The sequence below is a fragment of the Amphimedon queenslandica genome, unplaced genomic scaffold, assembly GCF_000090795.2.
Source record: "Amphimedon queenslandica unplaced genomic scaffold, v1.1 AMPQUscaffold_13138, whole genome shotgun sequence".
In the NCBI taxonomy this organism is placed as follows: domain Eukaryota; kingdom Metazoa; phylum Porifera; class Demospongiae; order Haplosclerida; family Niphatidae; genus Amphimedon; species Amphimedon queenslandica.
In genome coordinates, this window is record NW_003546626.1 from 71,776 (window position 1) to 98,118 (window position 26,343).

Consider the following 26,343-nt stretch of genomic DNA (forward strand, 5'->3'; position numbering starts at 1 on the left):
ATACTGAAAATAACCGGAATGTGACTCTTCAATTCTACATGGTGATGAAGCAGACCCTATAGCCAGTAGGACACTCTCCTCTAATTATTATCTACTCTTGGTAAAATTCACAGATTTTGCAATTCTTTGAAGATTCTTGTAAACTAATTCCACAAGAAATCAAGTCATTACGGTACAAGATGGCAGACGGCATAAATTTGTAAAAATTAAATCTGCAAAATAAATTTTTAGGCAAATTCGCAAAATTTACAGCTATGTTGTGTTGCCTGTCTCACCTTGTCTTGACTGAAGTCCTTTTTTTAGATTTAGATTTAGCTTTAGATTTTGATGTGCGTGGGCGATAAAAAATGACAGAGGGAACCTATTGATTTGAATTATTTACAAACTCTAAAAAAACATAAACTTACGACATTCTGTGGGTTCCTTGCGCTCACAAAGTATCTGTTCAAAAGACTCAGCCTCCAAAAACTTGAAATGCTCGAAGAAAAAGTAGCCATTTTATTATGGCCACGCCTACAGTTAAAATCTACTTGGGCGTGGCTCTAAAGCTGAGATGGCTGTTGCAAGAATCTTGTTTCTCCTTGTTTTTCTTATCGGCGAGTCCTTCTCGGCTCATAACTGTAGTCTTGATACTATTCATAGTAAGTACGGAGTATAGAATCGAGCGCGAGTGGTCCAGACTAGTATTATCCTTGTCGCGGCTTCTTTTATATAATTTCAACTACTTTTAATTGACATCTTCCTCACTCTTACTTTCTCTCTCCTTCTCTCATTCTTCTCTTTCAGAGAACAAGTTTCAAGTTTGCGCTAATCAGTTCAGTACAGTTACAATCGGAGAAAATGCATCAATATATCTTTATTCAAGGTATAGTACATGTACCTCCTTATACATGTACATTGTAGTTTGTACATGTATTTAGTGACTTACATGTATGTTCATATTCAGTATCAATGAAACCTTATCATTTATTTGATTAATTTAGCTTCCTTATCATTTAAAAAACACAAACATATTCTATACTGAAAATACATACACTATCTTAACATACAACCTGTACTGGGGCCAAATTCACAGTTCAATTAGCCAATACTATATACATGTACATGTATGTACATGTACATACATGTACATGTACATGTGATGCATACTACGTATCTATGGATTGTATTTGTAGCTGAGGTTTGGGCTATAGCTTAATGTAGTCCAATTTATTTACTGATGGAGTATTAATTTTATGTACATGTACAAATGTAGATTTAGTGAATTTTCTTTTGTAATTGAATTATTAAAGCACTCAAAACTTAGAATATTACCATGTATCTCTCTCTCTCTCTCTCTCTCTCTCTCTCTCTCTCTCTCTCTCTCTCTCTCTCTCTCTTCCTCCCTTCTATTCCTTGTAGAGATGTTCCTCATAATTTCTCCATTCACAGTATTGAATTGGTAGCTTCATATAAACACGAGGGAATTGTAGATTTTTACGATGACATAGTTAATGTGACAGTCACTGACTCTAGCTTCATAATTGGTTCGGAATTACGAGTTCATGCTACTGGGGCTGGTCGTACTGAGATATCTTTTAATTACAGTAGCAATCAGGCCAGTGACGATGATGAGTATTACTCCAGTATAGACCAGTGAGTCTGATACATTTAATATGTTATAAGTACTGTAATATATATCCTCAAATAAATACCAGGGTAGCAATACAATGGAATTAGTATAAATACGTAAATCTAGCCATCAAATAAGATAGATGCCTTGTAGATACTTCCTTAGATACTTACTTGAAGTCATTTGCACTTATGAATAAGCAAAATACATCTTTGTAAATGCAAACTAAATAAAACAAATGTGACCATAATTGACAAAAGGTACCTTATGGCAGATTTTTAAATTCATCATTATAATGAAAAAAAATCAATCTGTGAGTGCTCTGTTTGACAACCATTGTTTCTGAAAGTTGCATAGTAACTTTTTGCATCCTCTGGAGTAATTTCATGATAAATGGAGCTCAGGAAGTTGGATTTTTAAGGCTATAAAGACCAATTTTCCTATCCGCCATAAGGTACCTTTTGTCAATTATGGTCACAAATATAAAATAAATAAATGTAACTATACATTTTAGTTTCTTTACTTTCTGTTGATTATTTTTTAAAATTCTCTTCATCTTTGCCTTCTAAATCTTTTCTCCTCTGTTTCCTCCTCTCTCTTTCTCTCTTTTTTTAATAATGTATGTGTAAATATACATTATGCTCTATCTTTACTCACTCTTGTTTATCTTTTTTAAAGTTCTCTTCATTTTTGCCTTTTGTCTTTTTTTCTTTCCCCCTCTCTCTTTCTCTTAGTCTTAATCAGTTGGTCCGTACAGTGTCAGTGGTTCATTCCAAGCCTCTTAATATTATCATTGCTGTCGTTGGATGGATATACTTTGCTGCCTGGAGCATCTCATTCTATCCTCAGGTAACGATCATCATGAGCTGACAAGCACTACAATAGTACAATGTACTACGTAGCTTTTTGAGTAACTTTAAAAATTCATGAAAAATCTAATTTTGATCGGAATTAGCTCAAACTTGCTACACAACATAAGAACATGTATATGTATCAGAAAAAATTATAAAAGTGGAGAATTCTCTCTTAGTCATTTTTGACGAAATTTGGCCAAAAACCCTGTACTATAGTACAGGGACTTTTGTCCGATTTTTGAGTAACTTCAAAAATTCATAAAAAATCTAATTTTGATCAGAATTAACTCAAACTTGCTACACAGCATAAGAACATCTATACGTATTTTTAAAAATTAGTAAAATCGAAAAAATTTTCTGGTCATTTTTGGTGAAATTTGGCCAAAAACCCTGTACTATAGTACAGGGACTTTGGCCTGATTTTTGAGTAAATTCATATAAACCACAACTCCTTTAATATGTACTTTAATTGTTCTAGATTTTCCTCAATTTTTATCGTCGGAGTGTCGTTGGTTTAAACTTTGATTTCCTGGCCCTTAATCTCACTGGGTTCCTGGCATACAGTGTGTTTAACGTGGGACTCTACTGGATACCAGAGATTGAGGTAAATTAGGCATACACGTACATGTATGTTTTGAATAATGGTGTGTTGATGAATTGAAACAGAAAATAACTTTATTGTTATGTTGCTATTGTACTATAAACTGTTAGAGATGGAGTGATTAGATTTACATTAAGCCCAACATACACTATGCAATATTTGTTGCAAGCAACTTGTTCCATGCAACACGGTTAATATAGAGAAGTCAAGGTTGAGGTAAATCAGGCTTTATTTTTAGTAATAATCGTGTGCCAATGAATTGAAACAAAAGACAGTTTTATTGTTGTGTTGCTATTGTACTATAAACTGTTAGAGATGGAGTGATTAGATTTACATTAAGTATAATCACAATACCATTAGTTTACTGAGTGTGTATAATGTATTTGTGTTTTTCATTATTCTAGAGGCAGTACTTTGAAGATCATCCAGGTGGTGTGAACCCGGTCCAATTGAATGATGTCATATTTGCACTCCATGCTCTGGCTGCCACTTTATTCACCATCTTCCAGTGTCTGATACTAAAAGTATCGAGGAATGAGAGAGAGAGAGAGAGAGAGGGAGGGAGGGAGGGAGAGAGAGGGGGAGGAAGAAAAATGTAAATAAATACATGTATACCTACATATGTCTGATACAGTGGCGGATCTATGGGGGGGGGCAGGGGGGGCATTGCAAACTATGCAAATTGTAAACTGTGATTGTGGGCATTGCAAATGTAAACTGTGAAGCAGTTGCAGTACTGGACTATGTAAACAATCTTTAAACCACAATAGAGCTCATTTTAACAGGCTTAGTCTTTATAATTTTTACTTCCCTAAAAGTTTTGCACAAGCTTAATTGACCACACCCCTAATTACCCCTCCCATCTCATAATTGCCCCCCAAAAATTAAATCCTAGATCCACCCCTGGTCTGATACTAAAAGTATTGAGGATTGAAGAGAGAGAGAGAAGGAGAAGAGAGAATTATACATGCACAAGGTTGCTGGGTTGGGGGATGTGGTAACTATAGTTTTTTTACATAAAGTTTGTGTGCATCAGTACAGTAGTCAATTGAGAGTTTAAATAAATCTTAATTTTGAGTGAATAAGAGTTAAAAATTTATCTTTGCCCCATTGCCAACCTCCTACTGCTAATAGAGAGAAGGAGAAGGGGAAGGAATAAGACATTATAAGTGGAAGAATATTTGACTTTATTTTTATTTTTCATTTCAGCGTGACAAGCAGAGAGTATCGTTTCTTGCTATAGCCATATTGATCGTACTGTGGGGCTTCATCATTGTGTCTCTTTTTGTTGCTGTTGGGAAGAAATTGCAATGGCTTCAGTTCTTGTATTTTGTGTCTTATGTCAAGCTAGCAGTGACACTAATAAAATATGTACCACAAGTAAGTGTGTGTGTGTTTTAATGGAAATTGTAATTTGTCAAATGATGCCTTTAAGTAGAAATAATGTTTGTTTACTTTTTAGCATGAGACAACAATAGGAGTAGATGTACTGTACAATGTACTAATAGGTACAAACATGTAGACATCCATTGTACATGTATTATCAAATCTCCATGATGGCTCCTGACTGTCTGTATAAGGTTTAAAATGACATGTTTATTTTTGTAAAATATGGCTTTAAAATGCCTACCTGTTATAATTACATGTATGATTTTTATGGTACATTTTTAATGAACTAAAACTTGGTACACATGTGCTTACATGTATACTATACTATGTCCCAACTGAGTTTGACCCAAGAAAAACTGGAATAACTTTTTATAGGAATGTGGCATAAGAATGAGACTTTCACAGGTTCTTAGTCACCCAATGCCATCACAAGATCTCAGGTCTTGGGTCTCTCAGCCCTTGGGAACCCTGAGAACTGGGTTCTTCCTATAAACCCAATGGCATACCAAAATGACATTTTATGACAATTTATCTACGTCATAGTTTATATAAGAACATGTGGTCGAGGGCCCACACTGATAATTCCTCCAATAATTCTTCTTTTAAAAAGCTAACAGAGCACGATCTTCTGATAATGATGGCCAATATGAAGGCTAGTTGACTCTAGCAGCTATTGTACTGCTTATCAGAACAAGCAAAACCCATTTAAGAGTGAAACACAGGCCAACTACGCAGCTGTAAAATGTTGGCCATGCTTCTATGAATATCATTATAAAACGTCATTAGTGATGTATGCTACATTTTTCAAATTCCAAGCGGCTGATGTCAAACTCAGTTGGGATATAGTATTATACATGTACATAGCAAGAATGATGTATCAGAAAATACAATAAAAGAGATTTTTCTCCTAGCCTTTTCGGTGTTTTTTATGTAATGCTTTCTTATTCATTGTAGGCTTATATGAATTTTAGACGGAAGAGTACAGTAGGCTGGAGTATTGGTAATGTACTGCTTGACTTTACTGGAGGAATGCTCAGCATGTTACAAATGTTCCTCATCTCTTACAATTACAGTTAGTCCAAAATGATAATTATGATACTCCACCATTATAATTACAGCTTCTTTTTGGTGATTTAACTCTGTACTTCAATCACTAAAATTTGAATCTTATATTTTGCTTTATCTAAGCATGCTTAATATAAAATCATTGATACATGTACTAACTATACATCGCAATCGTTAATAATAATTTCTGCTATTGTACAATGTATACTGTTTTTATAATAATTATTTTATAATCATTCCATCCTTTTTGCCATATAGATGATTGGAAATCAATTTTCGGTGATCCAACAAAATTCGGTCTAGGCCTATTCTCTGTCTGCTTTGATCTCTTGTTCATGGTCCAGCACTACATACTGTATAGGCATCCTCCAGCACCTGGAGATGGATACTCCAAGATAGAGGAGAGCAAGCCATTGCTTGGAGGAGAAGGTGAATCGTTGGACTCTAATTCTGATGGGCTTTCCTTTCAAATGAAAATGAGAATCTTTGTAGCTAAGATATCAGCTAAACTAGGACTGAATTCCACAACATTTTAATCAGCTCAAAGGACTTTAGCTGCCCTGCTGCACTTTAAAAGTAATTTTTGATTTTGCAGGTTGTGCAAGTTTTGTCATTACATACATACAATAATAATAATAATGATAAATTTTATTTTAATTCTATAATTATTGTTATTTTCTACTCTTAAGTTAAATCGGTCAGTAATAAAAATGATTTAAAGTTACATTTATGTCAAAAACTCTTCATAAAGTTCTTTACTTGCTGATAGACTTTGTCTGCTTTTTCGATGGCATCAATTGCTTGAGAGGTATTGAATGCTCTTGCAGGTACGACTTCATTCTTGTAGCAATTGGGGTAACGCGTTCTTATGTAGTAGTTATCCAATGGCTTTATAGCCTCAAGAAGAAAACCTTTGGGAAAGAAATGGTGCTTCTCCAAATGCTGGGCATTAGGATGGAGTTTGTGATGCCTGCAGTGGAACCTTGGGTCTAAGGAGAGCCGTGCAGCTTTTAAAGACAGCTCCGCAACTTGTTGGGAGAGGAAGCAAACGTGGAATGAAGCCTCTGGGTGGAATGAGAGCGAGTCGGCTAGATTGTGGAGTACCCGCCTGTTTACCCGGGCTTGTTCCAGCCACACCCAAGATGGAGATCCTGGCTTCTCAGTCCGTGATGAAGTGTATATCTGAGTGGATAGTGGTATTTGCAAACGAAACACTGCTCTTGCTAGAGAAAGGACTCCGCTAGACATTGCTGCTGTAGGTAATAGACGTTTTTTGCAAACGGCCCACGAGCTGCAGCATGGCTTGTAGGTGTGGCTCAATGGTGCATAGGGTACTATGGTACTAAAATTAGTAAGTTAAAAAACTCTACCGTTAGAACAGTAGTATCATTTTTATTGTAAATTATTGCTAGAAAAACTGCTAAACTAACTATTCTTTAAAGTAGCTAGGTGCTCCATTACTTGATATATTATTTCATAGTACCCAACAGGAACATCTTCATTACCAGTTCCCTCATCACCACACACTCTTAATTCAAGGTACTCAGTAGTCGTAGTATTACCATAATCCCTGTGAAACCATGGGAGACCTGTAGCATTGCAACAAGCTGTTTCGCTAGCACGACAATCTTGAGCATCCCATAATGGATCAGATGTTTGGAGATTGTACGAGAAATGGTTTGAACCAGGATTATCAGATTCACAGAAGTAATGACTACCAACAAAAGACTGCACTGGAAACCCACCATCAGTTGAACAAGGACAATAACTGTTTGACCAAGAAGCAATCAGTGTCCAGACATGATTATGCTGAGTAGATCCACGTGTGATGCTAACACCATCAACATATGGTCCATTAATGTTATTATGATGTTAATATGTTCATGATTTATGATGTTATTATGTTATGAGGAAAGAAGGAAAGAATGAGAATGGAGGAACAGATGATCTTATTTGTATTTAATAATGATAGACCATGGAAGTCTATTCATGTATAAACTTTGATATGCTACTGTAAAAAAGTAGAAATTAATTTAATACAATGGGAGGAGAGGGGGAAAGAAAAGGATGGCCGGGGAGCAAATTATGAGCATATTGAAATTTAATCTACTTTTCCATGTACTATTAATCGGCTGTCAAAACTAAGCTTGCTGTTTAAAAACCTTATAAATGATTAGGAATATCTTGACTCCAAAGGTAGTATACTTTAACAGTCTTAGCCCATATCAATTTGTCTTTAGAAAACTACATTTTTCAATTGTCTAGTTTACACATTATGACAATAACACTATATGCACATAAGGATTTTCAATCATTAATTTCTAAATAATTATGACCAAAATATTAAGCACACAAAACTAGTACTACATGAATATTTTAAAACCTAATTATAAATCTATACACCGGCATTACTATATTCTATATTCTAAGACTGAAAAGACAACTATTAACTAAATTATTGTTTGTGATTTATGATTACTTGGTCTTGTCTATTAGGTATGAATTATTTGCCTCATTTCAGTCATTTGACATACAACTCATAAGAGTTAACAGGAATATCTTCATTGTCTGTTCCCTCATCTGCACACACCCTCAGCTCAAGGTAGTCAGTAGTGGTAGTGTTAAGTTTGTTATTAAACCATGGAAGACCAGGAGCAGCACAACAATCACCTTCACTGTCACATTCATTACCATCCCACAATGGATCTGATGTAAGGTGTAGACTAGCTAGTGCCCCATTAACATTGGGGTTGCCAGATTCACAAAAGAAATTGTTATCAATAAAATTCTGAAGAGTCAAATTTTGAGGGCTATCAGTAGTACAAGGACAATTATAACAACCGTCATTATGACCAGTCCATGGTGTTGTTCCTGCAGAACCAAACCCAGCCATTAGTGTCCAGACATGTTGACGAGGAGACCCACAAGTGATACTAACACCATCAACATAATAAGAATCAATATTGAGATGATTAGCTTCTACAACAGTTCCATACACTTCATGGGTATAAAGACCAGGATAAACTACTTTAAAGAATAGTTAGCTTAGCAGTTTTTCTAGCAATAATAATAATAATGATACTACTGTTCTCACGGTAGAGTTTTTGAACTTACTAATTTTAGTACCACAGTACCCTATGCACCATTGAGCCACACCTACAAGCCATGCAGGAAAAAAGGATAAAGATCATTATGCTCTAATTACTCTTATACATGTAATCTCATACTAGAGCAGTACTATAGTACATGCTTATTATATAATTCTTTTTTTCATAGGCAGTGTGGTGCTGTCAGAATGTATGATTTTTCAGCAGATTTGTCTGATTATGCTAAAAAGCTGCCATCAATTTGTTCCTCATCTTACGATGAACCATCAGCATCATTTTATAATCTAAACCTTTTATACCCTTATGACATAATTCAATGACAATAATAATAGATCTGGCTTATATATTAAAACCTCAGCTAATATTTTTGTTAGTAAATGCATGTATGTATAACATTCTTGCTATCAATAAAATTTAATGTTAATAATTGAATTAAAAGTATATCAGATATGACAGCATAGATTGATGACAAACAAGCAATAGCTAGTATAAGAAGAGAGAGCATTATTATCCTCTTTGTAATGATTGTTTACTGTTTACTCCTCACTCCTTTTATAATATTCAGAAGAGCCTGACTAGTGACGTCAGAGATTATACGCTACGTATTGACAAATATTCAAAGAATGTGGTGTTTTTACTACACTCATTAGCACATATTAGGCCAGGTATGAGGACATCAGTAATTTGATTGTTAATTGTCTAAATTATTTATTCTGTTATGCACACTTTGATCTGTAAAGGGCAGTAACCCGATTCATAGCGTTTGTTAATTAATAATACTAAAACTGTGATTTTGAGTTGTTAAAATTAATGATGGTAATAATTGTGTTGTGGATTGTTAAAAGTCATTTTAAACAGAATTTTATTTCACAAAGGTATGCATGCTCATGTGCACATGGAGTAATCTGATATCATAATTCAATGAAGGAATAAAAACAACTATAGGCTAATAACTAACTACAAACTACTATTACACTACCAAACTACACTATCAAACTGTTCATTAGTATATCATTTAACATATAACTCATAAAAGCTCACTGGAGAGTCTTCATCAATTATACTACCTTGATCAGCACACACCCTCAGTTCAAGGTAGTCAGTGGTGGTAGTGCCAAGTACCTTATTGAACCATGGAAGACTAGGACGAGATGTGCAACAATTACCTTCAAGACTACCACATCCTTTACCATCCCACAATGGATCAGATGTAAAAAGTATGCCATGTTGACCTGTACCAGTACCACTGGTATCAGGATTACCAGATTCACAGAAGTAGTCATTGCCAATGAAAGATTGAAGAGTTGAGTTTTGAAGACTACCTTGAGAACAAGGACAATTGTGACGACCATCATTAGTACCAGAATAAAAAGTAACTTCATTAAATCCAGCAATTAGTGTCCAGACATGTTGACGAGGAGACCCATGAGTGATACTAACACCATCAACGTAATAAGAATTTATATCATTGTGACTAGCATCAATGACACTACCATATGTTTCACCTTGATATCTGCCTGGATATGCTCCATCAGGGGTACCATACTGATATCCCACTACTCTACCACACACTTGAGAGTAACTGATACCATTAGATGGGAACTGAACTGATGTACAACTGCCTACACTTGATGTTGCTCTACCACAAGCTCTAACTCCTCCTGACTGGTACAATCTAAACCCAGAAGGACAGTTATCTGTAGCATCAGTCATATCCAGATATCCTAGTCTTGTCCATCCTCCTCCTGAACCACACAGCTCCTCCATATTACAGTAAACACTTTGAGTTCCGTTAGTAGCAGTTTTCAGTAAATATACACCAGAAGGACTGTTTGGTTGTTTGTTCTTAATCTCTTGACAAGAAGTAGGGATAGGAGAGAAGGAAGATGAGTCATTGTGTAACATGATAAGGTCTTCCACTAGTAGCAGTATATCATTGATAGCTCCAGCATTAGAGGTAGCAGTCCCCTTAATATGAGAGAGAGAAGAAATGATACTATCCATTTTCTGTTTTATTTCTTGAATATCTTGACCATTTTTTCTGGTAGTGTTGAGTAGTTCATTCAATAGTTCATCATCAGTGTTGTATTGATTGGTATCAGTATTACTGGTATCACTGCATGCAGGTAGTACAGGCTGCAGTACAGGTACTGTTAGCAGCATCAAATGTAAGAGCAAGATTAGAACTACTGATAAACTGAGGGAGACAAGCAATAGCTAGTATAAGAAGGGAGAGCATTATTATCCTCTTTGTAATGATTGTTTACTGTTTGCTCCTCACTCCTTTTATAATATTTAGAAGAGCCTGACTAGTGACGTCAGAGATTATACGCTACGTATCCGCAAATATTCAAAGAACGTGGTGTTTTTACTGCACTCATTAGCACATATTAGGGCAGGTATGATGCTATGCATTGTATGCAATCAAGAGTACATAATACTCTTGATGCTATGTATTTGTAATTATAAATATTCAAAGAACGTAGTGTTTTTACTACTCTGATTAACAAGTCATGTAGTGGTATGACTCAAAGCTAAGTACATGTATCAAAAGAGTCAGGAGAAAACAGTAAACAACCATTAGAGTAAGATCAAGAGTAAAATAATAAAAAAAACGATTGAGCTCAATTCTCTGTCCTTCGAATTACAAAGCAATTAGGAAAATCTTGTTGTCCATCTCACATTACATGGAAGTCCATTACCCAACTGAAGTATTGAAAAATTAAAATGGACCAACAGTATATGTAGCTGTAAATGTATAGCCTTTATGTATAATGTACACACATCATACACATATTACAAGGACACTAATGTACATGTACATGTATAATAATACATGTACATGTATAGTACATGATAGCATATGTATAGCTCATATAATAATACAGGCATGTTTGATAAGTGCAGCTACTGCTAGTGTATGTACTTGACTACTTGTACATGTACATGCATGCATTACTTAAGAATGTATATGGGAAGAGTTTGAGTGAACTATTATATGATAATTCTATCCTTTTATTGAGTGAGTATGGCTCACCAACTGATACAGCAACTATACCTAATGAACACATTACATGATACTATAAGAGGAATAAAGCATATATGGGCTACATACAGTGTAGAATAGGGTATTTTCAGAATATTGAAGTTTCTTTTAAAAAGATTATAACTGAAAAAATTGAAGTCAGAATCTGCTCAAACTTTCTACATAGCATGAGTACATCAATATGTATAAGAAAACATAATAAAATTTCGGGGTGATTTTGGAGCTAATTTTTCGGAAAAACCATGGGCATAGTAAAGGTGATTTTTCGTAAATTTGGAATTTAAAAAAAATGGTCATACCTAAAAAAATTGAAGTTGGAATTGGCTCAAACTTTTTATGTAGCATGAGAACATCAATATGTATCAGAAAATGTAATAAAAATTGGGGGTTATTTTGGAGCCAATTTTGTGCAAAAAAGCATGGGCTTATTTATAGTACAACACATTTAAAAATGGCCATAACTTTAAAAATTTAGTCAGAATCAAGTCAAACATAATACATAGCATAAATATGGTGCTAGGCATCTCTTGCCAACAACCCATGAGCTGCAACATAGCTTGGAGGTGTGGCTTTAACTGCTTTGTATGGTCATAGATATTATGATATTGTATGGTACATCCACCTGTGCACATGATACATTGTACCAAATAAATGATTAAAAAATAACTAAATAAAAGAATAACTCTAACAGGAGAACAGTATAGCATTCATTTACAAAGTATAGCGTAAAAAGTAGCTACTAAAACAACTCTTTAAAGTAGCTAGATGCTCCATTACTTGACATATATTTCATAGTACCCAACAGGAACATCTTCATTACCAGTTCCCTCATCACCACACACTCTTAATTCAAGGTACTCAGTAGTCGTAGTACTACCATAATCTCTGTGAAACCATGGGAGACCTGTAGCATTGCAACAAGCTGCTTCGCTAGCATGACAATCTTGACCATCCCATAATGGATCAGACGTGTGAAGATTGTACGAGATAGAGTTTGAACCAGGATTATCAGATTCACAGAAATAATGATTACCAACAAAAGACTGCACTGGAAACCCACCACCAGTTGAACAAGGACAATAACTGTTTGACCAAGAAGCAATCAGTGTCCAGACATGATTACGAGTAGATCCACGTGTGATGCTAACACCATCAACATATGGTCCATTGATGTTAGTGTGATTTCCATTAGCTGTATCAAGAGCATCTGAGGATCCATATTGATATCCAGTTACTCTACCACACACTTGAGAGTAACTGATACCATTAGATGGGAACTGAACTGATGCACAACCACCACTGCTTGTTACTGGTCTACCACAAGCTCTAACTCCTCCTGACTGGTACAGTCTAAACCCAGAAGGACAGTTCTCTGTAGAGTCTGTCATATCCAGATATGCTCGTCTTGTCCATCCACCTCCTGAACCACACAGCTCCTCCATATGACAGTAAACACTTTGAGTTTTGTTAGTAGCAGTTTTCAGTAGATATACACCAGAAGGACTGTTTGGTTGTTTGTCTTTAATCTCTTGACAAGAAGTAGGAATAGGAGAGAAGGAAGATGAGTCATTGTGTAACATGATAAGGTCTTCCACTAGTAGCAGTATATCATTGATAGCTCCAGCATTAAAAGCAACAGTGTCCTTGATATGAGAGAGAGAAGAAATGATACCATCCATTTTCTGCTTTATTTCTTGAATATCTTGACCATTGTTCCTGGTAGCATTGAGTAGTTCATTCAACAGTCCATCATCAGTGTTGTATTGATTGGTATTAGTGTTACTGGTATCACTGCAAGTAGTACAGGCTGCAGTACAGGTACTGTTAGCAGCATCAAATGTAAGAGAAAGATTAGAACTACTGATAAACTGAGGGAGACAAGCAATAGCTAGTATAAGAAGAGAGAGCATTATTATCCTCTTTGTAATGATTGTTTACTGTTTACTCCTCACTCGTTTTATAATCTTCAGAAGAGCCTGACTAGTGACGTCAGAGATTATACGCTACTTGCAGAGGCGTATTTAGGGGGGGGCTGAGGGGGCTTGAGCACCCCCCTCAGGGCTGGGCTCAGAAAAAATTACTAAAGTCCTGGACTCTTGCATCACTACCAAGCCTCTTAACAAAGTTATCTAGCCCCCTGGTCATGATTTCAGCAGTTTCCAGTGCTTTAAGGAGCAATCAGAAGTACCAGTAACATGCTTGAAATGATCTTGGCCCCACCCGTAATTGACGAAAATGCAGGAAAAGGCCGTTTTACCGCCGTAAAGTGGGTGTGGCCAAAAATCGCGGCGCGCTTCGCGCGCCCTCAGCACCCCCCTCCTTCAATTCCTAGATACGCCCCTGACTTGTTGGCAAATATTCAAAGAACGTATTTCTATGGTAGTGTTTTTACTATACTCATTAACACAGATCATGTAGTGGTATTACGTAGTGATTATTAAAGTTTAAATTGATTTCGACTTAAAATTTTTGATCAATTTACTTTGTTTCAAAAAATGACTCCAAAATTACCCAAATACCCCCAACATGGTAAGCATGTTATATAACATTATTGTTAACTCAACAAAATGTCTATGTGACCATAGTTTCATCTTTAGCTAATAAATATTTTAGCAAGCATGTGAGTCTACATGCCTATAATGTTATGTAAGAGCAAGATTAGAACTGCTTATAAACTGAGGGAGACAAGCAATAGCTATATAAGAAGAAGGCATATCATAATGACACTTTTTGTAAAATTGTTTACTCCTAATGTGTCCTTCATTATATATAACTAGAAGAGCTGACTGATGATGCAAGAGACAATCATGTTGTATGCAATGGTAAACATTTCAAGAATGTACTTTTAATTAGTGTAATAATGGCCTATTACTGGCCCATTAAGCAAGAATGTGTAAGTGCTGTTGCTGAAACAAATTACTATAGTATATATACAGTAAACAACAAGTGTCACTTATTTCACTAGGCAAGTACCTTCACCTATTATAATTATTTACAGTAAGATCAAGAGTAAAATAATAAAAGAATGATTGGCGTCAATTCTTTAACCTTGCAATTACAAAGCAATTAGGAAAATTTTGTGTCCATTTCACCAATATATGCTCCTTTTCATCAAAGAGGGTAAGTCGTGTTACTTCTCATGATGTCATTCCACTCTTTCTCTCTTGATCCTCTCTCTCTTCCTCCTTCTACTTTCTGTAGAAGAATTACTCTAACAACTAGATCAGTAGTGTTGCTGAGGAAAATGACTGTTGCTATGACAACTGTATATGTATATCAATAAAGAGATATACCGGCAATACTCGAGAATATTTTACATTTTTTCCTTTTATTTTGTCCTGTATTGTAATTTTTAAAAAGCAATTGCTCTGATAGAATCAACAATAAAAATTAATAAGCATCAATAAAATTATCCAAAATCAAAAATTATACTAATCTTTTATAATTGTCTAATAGTGTCTGTGCTAGTCTATCAGCTCTTCTTGTATTCTCTTGTTTAATTATTTCTAGAAACAAACCAAAATCTTCTCCATCCTCTATAATGGATGCTTTAACTAAACTAAGCAGCTCATCCATTCTTTCATTAGCAGTTAGTCCAGTGCTGGTATCAATAATTTGACCTTTTTCAGCATCACTTATCATCCTCTTCTCAACCAGCCTGTCTATCAGTGGATAAAGGCCAACCCTTTCCTTTATCATTCCAGTACATTCTGTCATTACTCTATGAGCAATATCAGATCTAAATGTACCTATTAATGATACAAATTCAGTGATTAGTGTGTCATTATGTTAATATCAGCCATACCTTCTTCAGTCTCTCTCCTGGTTTGACTAACACTAGTAGCAGAGGAACTTGAGCTAGTACTGTCTACTACACAAACAAAACAATCAGTTACAGATCAATTATTGTAAACTTACTCATTGATGAAGGGGAAGGTGGAGGACATCGGTTAATATAGATCGTCATTGAAGGATCTATCCCAGTTAGATCAATGGGGCAATGAAGCGGCTTTTTAGCAAGACCAATTTCAGCATACACTGATATACTGCAGGTTGCATATGAAGGAGTCAAGGGAAACTGGTCAACTCTTGACTGAAATAACTACATTTATACAAAAAAGGAATATTTAGGTAAAACTGGCTCCTGGTACCCATACTTACTTTCATTGGATTCCTGATAGGATCAACAGTCCATCCTACCTGCTGTCCAGTGTGTAGTGTCAATTCAAGAGTTCCGTTTGGTTGAATAAACTTAAATGAGTCAACAACATCATCATATTCAATACTTGATGCTTGCTTGCTTTCTAAATGCTACACGAACATAAAACAATAAGCAATCAAATTTGTATGCATTGGCATATGTATGTACATGCATGTATGTGTATGCTTTACCCTTTTAAGAACTTCCAAATCTCTAACAACAGTATACATAGCTTTCCAATGACCAACTTCTTTCTTATCATAGTACATCATTCCAGAATACAATGTATCACAAGAAAGAGCTATAAAAGTATACATGTATTTGTAATATTGTAATACATATAATATACTATTATTGTCAGAGTGTGCAGTGAAATGATCAGTAGAGGATTGTAGTGATTCATCATCATTCCTTGCTGGACACTGTTCACTGGATACAGTAGCTGTAGGTCCATCAGAATCACTTAGTGCATGATCTGACTGTTGTACTGTTGGTTTATCAGTAGTATGGGATCCTACCTCATGGACTAACTGAGAAGGATCATCATTAATTGAGTCTATAAGGTAAAACATAACATGCAGTATACATGATACAGTTACATACCATGAGGTGGTGTAGTGCTTGTTGATGGAGTGGCTCCTCCTCCACTACTATTCTCTCCTGCTCCATTACTGCTATCATTAGGTGTGTCTCCATTAGTCTCCTCCTCACTATCATTATTTGTTCCTATACATCATACAAACACATCAACAGTAAATTATTAATACAAACACTATTGTATACCTTGAGTTTGTGTATCATTCTCTGATCCATTCCCACCTCCATTAGGTGTGTCTCCATTACCAACATGTACAATACCAAGAGCACAGAATTCATCGCGTTCAATAGAACCATATCTGTTCCCTACACTAAAAGATCCTCCTTCAACTATACTGAACTGGTAAGCATTGGGAGACTTCAGTGGAGCTCTCACAAACTTGAGGCAACCAGTCTGACTAGTCTTCCTTAGATCCACACAATGTTGAAGCTCTATTACCAGTGGTTTTAATAGTCCCTTAGATACTGATATTGCATATACTGCACTCACTAGCACAATACCTTTGGGTACCTTGAAATTACCACCAGCTAGTGCAGTAACAGCTACTTCAGTATCCTTGGACACTGCTCCTTGAGGGCACTCTAATCTGAATCCATATTTCTCCCACTGGAGTGAGTCAGACCTGTCTCCTTGTAGGATAAAGAGCTTCTGTCCAGCTATAATGACACTAGAGTCTAGTGAATCTGAAACAATACAGGCACATCATATCTAATACCAGTATAGTACACACACAATCATTCACATGTGTACATGTACATGTACATGAATAATTTACCCATTGAAGGGATCAGGTAATTAAATTGTAGTCCAATGGAACTAGTCTCTTTGATGGATTGTTCCTCTAAGGATGTGACTCTCTCCTGTAGTTGTGACTTCTCCTTCACTAGTTTGGCTATGTACAACTCCTTTTCTTTAAGGTCTATAAATTAATAGAATATTAATAATTATTATTGATTGATGATGATACACTAACCAGTAATGATCTGTTTCTCATTCTTTGATTGCTCCTCTACTTCTGATGTCAATTCTGACATAAAACTGTCCTTCTCAGTTTTGAGAATTTGAGCATCATCTATAAAATGACATAATTTTAATTAATTAGGCCACTCCAAATAATCCATCATTTCTCTTTTTATGTACAGTGTTGATGTGTGCAGACAAGAGCAACTTTGTTAATATAACATTACATTATTTGCCATTGCTAAAAAGGCAAGCTAGAATGAATCAGAAATCATTATAATAATATAATTTTGATTTCTGTGAATGCACCTTGGCCTGCCATGGCTTAATAAAATGAACTTTTTATAAGGAATAAATTTTTGGATTTCCTAAACAGTTTGTCAATTAGTGTTACTAAATAGGATTAACCCCTTTTTAAATATGGCTGCCATGGCTTAATATAGACTGGAAGAATGAACTCCTATGCCTACCGGATCTTGACCGGGGACTACCTTGTCTTGTTCAGTCAGTTTTTTTTAATTTTAGTAGTATTTATTCTGTTAATTCATTAAAAATACTTTTCAAAACAATAAATATTGACAGTCATGCTCTTGTGATGTCTACATTGTGATAAGAGACCATGTAGGATTTGCGTCACAAAAGTACTTTGTAAGCATCAACACCAATCTTACTCATTCTTATGGTCTGAAATTTTTCGTGTTATTTTTGGTCAATAATAACACAGCGAATCCTATTCAATCTTTTCGTTTTTTTTACATCAAACATGGCAAATGGCTAAAAGAAATTTTTATTACATTTTCTCATGTTATGTAGAAATTTAATCTGTTAATGAGTTGAATGCTTACAATCAAAATTGCAATAAATTTTTAATGTTGCTTCAAAACTTAACCAAACATACATGTACATGTATATGAATCCTTAGTATAATGAAAGTCACTCTACAAGGTATGCATAAAATATTGGTGCTCTCAATACATGAAGTGGTGCATTTTGCAGATAAGCATTAGCTGTTATTCAGAATAACAGCTTTTACTTATTTGCAAAATATGACCCTGAGCACCAATATTTTATGCATGATTTTTCTACACTATTTCAAATGCTTCTTCACATTTCATACACCATTCACGTGATGTCAGTAATGTGTCTGAAATTGATTATTTAAAATTAGTACGTAAAAATATTTACTTTTATTTTATGCATGAATTTGAACCCATTCATAAAATAACATACATGTACATACCTGTATTATCTGTTTTTTGTTTCTGAATCGGAAGCTGTATTTCAGTTGAGTCACTATCTTCAGAACGTCTTCGTTTTCTCATGGAAGAAGGTACTAAATATAATGAATAATGAGATACCACTTTTATCATCGCTTGACACCTTTCCCACTGTATACATGTACACATACATGTACATGTATGTACACATGCAGGTATGGTATAAATTTTATAATAACTTACTTTCATTGTTGATGCATGAATTTGAATCCACTGATGAAATAAACATTCTATCTGTCTTTATTTGTTTCTTGATGGGATATACTTCAGTCAATTCAAAGTCTTCAGAGTGTCTACGTTTTCTAAAAATAGGAGGACGTACTAAGAATAATAAAGAGAAACTGTAATTTATAAGGAATTACTAATCTGCATGACGTACCTGACATTTTTACAGACTCTGCAATGGGTCCAGTAGAGCCTATGACATAAAGTTATAAATCATATCTGAATCTACTGGCTAATAGCAGAAACTAATTTACTTAATAAACACTTTAATATAGGTTGCATTGTTAAAAAATAATTACTTACATGTAATTTGAGAATCTATTTCATCAGTGGAACCTTTGAACCAGCACCAGTAGTCATTCCCTTCTATTGTACATGACTTTGGACAATCTGTACAATTGACTATCAATTCTTCCTTAGCATTTTCTTTAACAATACAAACACATTTCTTCTCCTGATCTTGTAAGCAATTAAATGCATTGACGTAATTATGCTTCAAATGTAAGTCATCTGTAACTTTACCAATAGTTTTCATTATCAGGTTACGAATTATTGGGCAATGTTCTTGAGGGCCAATGAAAGACACCTCAATATGAGTATAACGATTGATGAGGTGAAGTGTATGAGGTATTTGATTGAAGGTAATCTTGATCGACATAGCATCTCGAAACTTGAAGTAATAATCTGGTCTGGAAGAAGGGAGCTCAGTTTTAAGGTCTTTCTGATTGAGAAGGTGCATCACTGCTAATGGAAAAAGACCTTGAGGAACTGGAAGAATCTCACAATTATCATGATCCCTCCTCCAAACTACGAGAAGTGGTCGAACATCTGACACAGTAGGAATGGCTGAACCTTGATACGAAGAAAGAGTATAAGGTATAAAATATTCACCCTTTATATTATCTTCCACTTTTGTGATGATGTTGAGATGCAGCAAAAGAGAAATTAAGTCACAAAGTTGAAATTCAGGTTGACTAAAGATTTCAATGTTGGACTTCAAGTGCTTAAAAATTTCTTTATAAAAAAAACCATCCTTTAAATGATTTATAATAGTTTTAGAAAGGCGGTGATTGTGAAGTAAAATAGAATTTTGTGCACTATTATCATTGACATAGGTAAGAGCTAATAACTCTGAAAGAATGTTAAGAATAGGCTTAGGATCAACAAAAACTACATCTGTAACTTCTGGATAATATAACATGAGACTGACATCATGAAAATACTGTAACGCTTGCCTAGTATCTTCCTCTTTCATGCCATATCTTTCCCCAATAGATAAGGCTTCCTTGAAAGATATGATTCTTCTTTCTTCAGGTAAAGACAATTCAAAGGCAAACCATCGAATTGGTATTTTTATAGTAAGAGAAGCATCAGAGCCATGAACCCATACAGCTTCACAAATTTCTTTACTCAATTTTACCCTTTCTTCTGATTTGGCAATTGTATTGACAGGAAATATAACAGAACCTTCAGATTTTTTGTTGTTGCAAATGATACGATCACGTAAGTAAGGTTGCAGTGAAGACATTGAAGTCTTCAAAGTATCTTCACACTTATTTAGGGTAGTCTCATTCACTTTATCATAATGTGTTCCAAGAACAAGATGCATTGAATTCCCGTGTTGCTTAGTGACACTAGGAATGTCAAGAGACTTAAAATTAGCTGCAGTAGAAACAGTAGATTGGAAGGATGCTAACTGAGTTGACTTGGAGCAGCAAGGAAAGTGCCTTCCATCAATTCTGTACATCATATCAAACTTCTTGTCAAGAGGTTTAGAAAGATCAAGAGTGATGATATTAAGAGAAGCAGCTCTAGTAAACAATGGCAATAGCTCCTGATATGCTGGTTGTCCCCCAGAATCAATGACATACAACCAATTCTGATCTTTTAAATTAACACCTTTTGGTTTCTTTGTCAAAATTTTTTGAATCACTTCTTGAGCATGAAATTCTACCTCCTCTTCTATTGGTTCTAGTGAAGGATGTTGAGATTCATGTGCAGGTTTTTCATTTGATACCAATGATGGTGATGCTGAAGTATGACCAGTGCTCGCCAGTGTAGTTTCAGTTCCTGAATTAAATCTATTTCCTATTTCTTTTTGTTTCTCTTCTGATGCTTCATTTAAATCAGTTGCTAATCTCTCTAGTAACTCATCTCTATTGACTCTTTTCCATTTTTTGTTCTCATCATTTACAGCTACTCTTATTGCTCTGACAGTAGGACAAGCAATTGATGTGCTGTCAGTAACTTCTTCAGTTGGAGGGTCTTCATCTAATAGTAGGAGCTGGGCACAGGTTTTACCAGCTCCAGGAGCACCAAGCATATTAACACGAGAAACAGTTAGATCAACACTACCTTCCTTTAGCCACTTATTTAAAGTACCTGCTATATAATAGAGAATGAAGATATATTTTAAACAACAAATAAGTATACTACTAGGGAACTATTCAGGAATTCGGAAAGGGGGGGTGTTGGCCCTGCTGGGGTATACAGATGTTTATTTGGGGGCGTGCAAAGCACACCAAAATTTTGACTATGCCCACTTTTTTACGGCGGTAAAATGGCGTTTTCCTTCATTTTCATCAATTACAGGTGGGGTCAAGATAATTTCAAGCATACTGGTATTTCTTATCACTCCTTAAAGCATTGAAAACTGCTAAAATCACAATCAGGGGGCTATAACTTTATTAAGAGACTTGGTAGTGATGCAAGAGCCCAGAACTTCAGTAATTTTTTCTGAGCCCAGCCATAGGGGGGTGCTCAAGCACCCTCAGCACCCCCCCCTAGATATGCCCCTGACTACATATATATAGCAGAAAAGAAATTTGGCATTAAAAATTATAAGCAAAAATTAAAAATACATACAAGTCTAGACCTAAAATTTTGAAGTAATAAACATGGCCTTATTAACTAGTAAATTCAAAGCAACTTCAGCGGACATTTTTAGGCAATAAAATAATACATGTATAGAAAACATGCATTTTTGGACAAGGACTCATATACAAATATAGCTCTAATGTTTCTTACAGAAAAACTGAGAGAGAAAAAGCAACTTAATTACAAAATGCAACTCACATAGAAACAGAATGATTGCAATGCAATTATTGTACTGACTTAACCATCCTTTAACATAATTATGCAGTACATGTACACAACTGACTAGATTCCAGCCAGGAAAATACATGTATCAGGATATCAAACTGTAAAGTTAACAGTGATATAACAATGATTACTATATTCCTAATTCACTTGAGTTTTTACCCCAGTCTGATACATTGCTGTTATAGTATACAAAGGAGATACTTGAAGTAATACTACACTAACAAATTTTCAGTAGTATATAGAGTGTAAGTCCATCATATTGATGTACATGCAAAAGTGCTGTTTACACCAGTGCTAGATTCATTGCTAAACAAAAGGTTAATCGTTTTGCTTGCCATTTAAGTTTCACATTTACCTATGCATGCATGAAATAGGTACTGAATGGCTGGTAAAATTAATTTATTGTTAATGTTGCAATGCACTAATTTTTAACTCACACAACCCCAACATGTAATAAACAGGTCATGAAGATCCATCTGACTACTATTAAGTTAGATTCTTTGTCTATTACCCATTCTTCACGTACCAAAAGCTATTATTGTGCATCCAAATGAAAAAAATAAGTTTACTAACTGCCAGGCACAAATATTTGTACCCATGCACAGATTAACTTTAAGAAAATTATAAATGCAAAATATTGGATATTCGACAATTACCAAGTATACTATCTATATATATTGCATGTAAAAAATTATATTTTGTAAAAAAGATCATGTACATGCTAGCTTACTAGACACTTTTGCACTAATTTCCTCCATTACAGGTTCCACAGTGACAGGTGTAATAACTTGCATCCATATATTCTTCTTTTCATCCTGCACTAATTCTCGAAGGATATTCTCAATATCATCCAGTATATGCCTCTCAGGCATCCTGCTAAGAAGAAAAGTAACTCCTTGACATTGAAGATGAGGAATGGAAGCAAATCTTTCCTTTAAACGAAGACTGATGGAGAGAGACTTGCAGAATTCCTTTAACTCTGCTTTATAAGTTTTAATGTGTTCCTCTGCTTCAGTGATATTCAATTCTTCCACTACACTGTGAAGGAGTGCAATATTAGTCAGTGAACACTCATTTTGAATGAGACGCAGGACACTAGAAATATTAAGACACTTTTTAACATTAGAAACATTGCCATAACAAGACAGGCATTCTTTAATTTCTTCTAAAGGAGGAGATTTTCGTTTAATAATCTTGCCAACATTGTAGAACATCTTTCCATATGACACTCTCATTGAGGCAAAGTCCATTAGTAACTCTTTCGAAACAGGAACATGTACCTCAACTACAAAGGTATGGTAATAAATAAAAATTTAATATTACAAAGTGTAAGTCTTCTAATTAAATTACGGGTAAAAGATGATAATTAAATAGATATTATTACTACTATATAGCATAAAATTTTCGAGGGCTGTAAACTTCATGAATTTCCCTAGAAATCTATTTTATGGATTTAAGTTTTGCTAATTTATGCTGTCTACCATCTTGTAACATAATAGATTGATTTTCATGGAAGTGATTTTCGCAAAACTTCAAAAATGGCAAAATTTGCAAAATTTACAGCCCTTGAAAATTTGGCGCTATACAATACCTGTATATATACACATGTATAAATATATAATTTAAAAACAATTAAACGATATTAACTGTCACTGTCTCCTCATCCAAAGTAACAAGCATGAGAAATAATACAGATTAAAAAAATGAATATATCACTTGTACACATAGCCATATACACCATGTACCAGTTGTGTATTACTATTACCTTGTGAAACTACATCATGATCTTTAATTGTCTCAGGAACCACACCCCCTTCAGGAATAGGAAAATATTTACCTAGACATAAAGACAGTTACTGGCATCACTAGTTAGAGCAAAGGCAAGTACAGCCCTACCCCTAATGAGAACAAAAATTAGAATTGTTCACTCAAAATTTTAAAAATTAAAATGCCATTGATATCACACAGAATCTCTCTTCAACATCATCATCATCAAAGGAAACTGCTAGTGAGGTATGAACCAAATAGCATTTTGTTATAGATTTAAAGCATCCGCCCTCCCCCAAGTCTCACCCCACTGGCAACCTTGTGCATACTTATGATAAACAGCACAACAACACACATATACTCACTAATATCATCCAGTATAGTTTGTCCTAGTGATACATTAGTACTTATTGTACACAATACATTAGCAAATTTAAGTAAACTGTTGGGATCAGTTTGAACAGCTTCTTTGACAGCAGTTAACAGAGCCTCACGTTGATTAGGAATAGAGGGACTAGCTGACACCACTCTACTAACTGCTTCTTGTGTTAACATACGTTCAGCATAAAGTAACTGGGTAATAGCAACAGAATCACAAAGAGACTGAGACAAGACAGTATGACGATTATTAAAAATATTAATAAGAGCTTGATGTTCTATGATGGTAAAATACGATTATAGTTACATACAGTTATGGTTGACTCACTTAACTTCTCAGCTACAGCAGTTTCATTCATAGATCGTAGAGCATCTGACAGTGAGTCCAAGTTGGCTCCTCCTCTACTGTCAACATTATCAGCTCTACTTAACCATTGGGAGAGGCACTCTGTCATACAGCGAGATACATCATGAGGATGATTCTTTTCTATGACGTCCAGTGTACTCTTCTTTAGTCCTAGTCTCAGTCCAAGCTCATACCACTTCGTTTCTGGAAAGCCACATCTCTTCAATACATCAATAACATCACTCAGGTTACTAACATCTATGACACAAAGCCTGGATTAAAAGACGGGTTTAGTCAAATACATACCTAAAGAAGTTTGACGAGTGGCCATAGCTCCAGTTGCTCTGTCCAGAGGCCAGGACCTCAGGGCAAAAACGCACTACACACTCAATCTTCTTTTCCCCTTGATGCACCAAACACAAAGGGTGTGCCCGGTGTGGCGATTACACAAGAAATTTAAAATTTTGTGCAAGTTAAAGGTGGGGCATAGTGGGGTGGGGCTGGATCTGCAACATACGCATAATGTATTAAATCATAAATGCCAGAAGCAGATTTTAAGGCAAGTTTAGTTGAAAAATGGTTCTGGCTTAATCACCCAATAACCTGCCTAGTGTGGACATTTTAACAATCATGAAATCAAACTCATTAGACTATCAACCATGATCTCTCTCACTCTATGTCACACACTCTCAGTTTTCATCTGCTGGTTGTCTCAGTCCTAGTTCAATCAATAATGATTGTTCCAACTTTAGATAATCTCTATACTCCTACAAACAAATGGAGGAAGAGGAAAAGAAGAAAAAAGTTTCTCACAGACTATTCCTAAATTCCTATCACTCACCAGTTCATATTTTTCTTCATCATCTTTTTGAAGTTCATTCTTCTTTTCCTACAATACAAAATTGACATTAATAACTGGATCTATAATAGAAACTGTGAAGTACATCTGTGATGCATAAAAGTACTACAAATACCGGTATTTTATGTTAATGACTTACTTCTTCTTCATCATCATGAGCTGAAGCTTTGTTCTCATCAAGTGCTTTCTTTTCTATTTCTCTCATTCTGTTTCTCTCACTAACAAAATCCAACCTCTTAACCTCTCGCTCAAAGAATGACTCCATTATTAGTAACTGATGAAAGGAAGAAGAAAAGTTATATTAGCACAAAGCAGTAGTATACAGGATGGACTATACTGACAAATTTACTACTCGTCATTTTTAAAAATAATAAATGCATGAACTACAAATGAACAACTCAAATAAAACCAGAAAGCTTTTGATTTCTAACAACTAAGGACATTGCCAGTGTATATTGATAAAGGCACATATTATAGTTAGTAGTTGAAGTTACATACTTCATTGCTTGATGCATGACTTAGACTCCATGGTATTTCTAATATGTGTAATGTACCAGCACTATCACCTGCTGCTAACATTAACTGTCTATCTATAGAAGAGAGAGAGAGAGAGAGAGAGAGAGAGAGGAAGAAATAGTGAATTACAGTATAAAATACTAATAAAGGTATCATCATACTTGATAGTGGCCATGGTACAATATAACTGAGAGGTAGAGAGGAAATGTTTTGAGCCAGTGAAGGAACATGAGACCTACAAATGACAAATAATAACAAAACACATGTACATGTAAATTAGAAACAATACTGATGTAAGAGTATCTTTACTATAAGCAGCAGTTATACTTTTTGAAACATGCCAATTAGTACGTACATGTACATGTACATGTATTATACTAATTCATTGAATTATTATACAAAGAAGATATTACCTGTCCATTAGGTCCCATATATCAATA

The 26,343-nt window shown here is 35.0% G+C and overlaps 4 protein-coding genes across 5 annotated transcripts in view; 1 reads left to right on the forward strand and 3 right to left on the reverse strand.

Moving 5' to 3' along the window:
* LOC100639415 (uncharacterized) overlaps nucleotides 1–522 on the reverse strand; it is a 2,236-nt gene extending 1,714 nt beyond the window's left edge. The window contains exons 1-2 of the mRNA XM_003389137.3: nucleotides 408–522; nucleotides 276–361 (exon numbers count right to left, since the gene is read on the reverse strand). Coding sequence (XP_003389185.1) covers nucleotides 276–361; nucleotides 408–497 — 176 coding nt within the window. The 5' untranslated portion in view covers nucleotides 498–522. The remainder of the gene's footprint in view (nucleotides 1–275; nucleotides 362–407) is intronic.
* On the forward strand, nucleotides 522–6,245 carry LOC100639541 (cystinosin-like). The gene is made up of 9 exons (XM_003389138.3): nucleotides 522–641; nucleotides 787–865; nucleotides 1,402–1,635; nucleotides 2,347–2,461; nucleotides 2,945–3,070; nucleotides 3,472–3,591; nucleotides 4,277–4,447; nucleotides 5,411–5,528; nucleotides 5,780–6,245. Exons 1-9 carry the CDS (start codon nucleotides 554–556, stop codon nucleotides 6,055–6,057), a joined length of 1,329 nt encoding a protein of 442 aa, XP_003389186.1. The 5' UTR covers nucleotides 522–553; the 3' UTR covers nucleotides 6,058–6,245.
* Nucleotides 6,246–15,045: 8,800 nt separating this feature from the next.
* LOC105314019 (uncharacterized) lies at nucleotides 15,046–17,283 on the reverse strand. Of its 2 annotated transcripts, none has more exons than XM_020000910.1 (9): nucleotides 17,249–17,283; nucleotides 16,659–17,156; nucleotides 16,479–16,601; nucleotides 16,225–16,431; nucleotides 16,067–16,176; nucleotides 15,836–15,985; nucleotides 15,593–15,776; nucleotides 15,480–15,542; nucleotides 15,046–15,423 (listed from the first exon to the last, which is right to left on the reverse strand). In XM_020000910.1, the coding sequence occupies exons 1-9, from the start codon at nucleotides 17,250–17,252 to the stop codon at nucleotides 15,101–15,103; spliced, it is 1,662 nt and encodes a 553-aa protein (XP_019856469.1). In that variant the 5' UTR covers nucleotides 17,253–17,283; the 3' UTR covers nucleotides 15,046–15,100. The 2 variants fall into 2 exon arrangements, with proteins under 2 accessions (XP_019856469.1, XP_019856468.1); XM_020000909.1 differs by having other exon boundaries at nucleotides 15,047–15,423; nucleotides 15,480–15,545.
* A 7,855-nt stretch (nucleotides 17,284–25,138) lies between these two features.
* Nucleotides 25,139–26,337, reverse strand: LOC105314020 (WD repeat-containing protein 63-like). The gene is made up of 6 exons (XM_011407916.2): nucleotides 26,317–26,337; nucleotides 26,065–26,138; nucleotides 25,886–25,977; nucleotides 25,527–25,661; nucleotides 25,370–25,417; nucleotides 25,139–25,295 (listed from the first exon to the last, which is right to left on the reverse strand). The coding sequence occupies exons 1-6, from the start codon at nucleotides 26,322–26,324 to the stop codon at nucleotides 25,218–25,220; spliced, it is 435 nt and encodes a 144-aa protein (XP_011406218.1). The 5' UTR covers nucleotides 26,325–26,337; the 3' UTR covers nucleotides 25,139–25,217.
* Between the last annotated feature and the right edge of the window lie 6 nt (nucleotides 26,338–26,343).

What these genes read in the sequence shown, in the direction of transcription:
- LOC100639541 (XM_003389138.3), top strand. Translation starts at nt 554, where the DNA reads ATGGCTGTTGCAAGAATCTTGTTTCTCCTTGTTTTTCTTATCGGCGAG. An exon ending in TCAATATATCTTTATTCAAG is followed by an intron (nt 866 to 1,401) that starts GTATAGTACATG and finishes TATTCCTTGTAG; the next exon opens with AGATGTTCCTCATAATTTCT. An exon ending in TATTACTCCAGTATAGACCA is followed by an intron (nt 1,636 to 2,346) that starts GTGAGTCTGATA and finishes TCTTTCTCTTAG; the next exon opens with TCTTAATCAGTTGGTCCGTA.
- LOC105314019 (XM_020000909.1), bottom strand. An exon ending in ACCTTCCCCTTCATCAATGA is followed by an intron (nt 15,546 to 15,592) that starts GTAAGTTTACAA and finishes TTGTTTGTGTAG; the next exon opens with TAGACAGTACTAGCTCAAGT. An exon ending in CAGGAGAGAGACTGAAGAAG is followed by an intron (nt 15,424 to 15,479) that starts GTATGGCTGATA and finishes TATCATTAATAG; the next exon opens with GTACATTTAGATCTGATATT.
- LOC105314020 (XM_011407916.2), bottom strand. An exon ending in TGTACCATGGCCACTATCAA is followed by an intron (nt 25,978 to 26,064) that starts GTATGATGATAC and finishes TCTCTTCTATAG; the next exon opens with ATAGACAGTTAATGTTAGCA. An exon ending in CTCATGATGATGAAGAAGAA is followed by an intron (nt 25,418 to 25,526) that starts GTAAGTCATTAA and finishes TTTGTATTGTAG; the next exon opens with GAAAAGAAGAATGAACTTCA.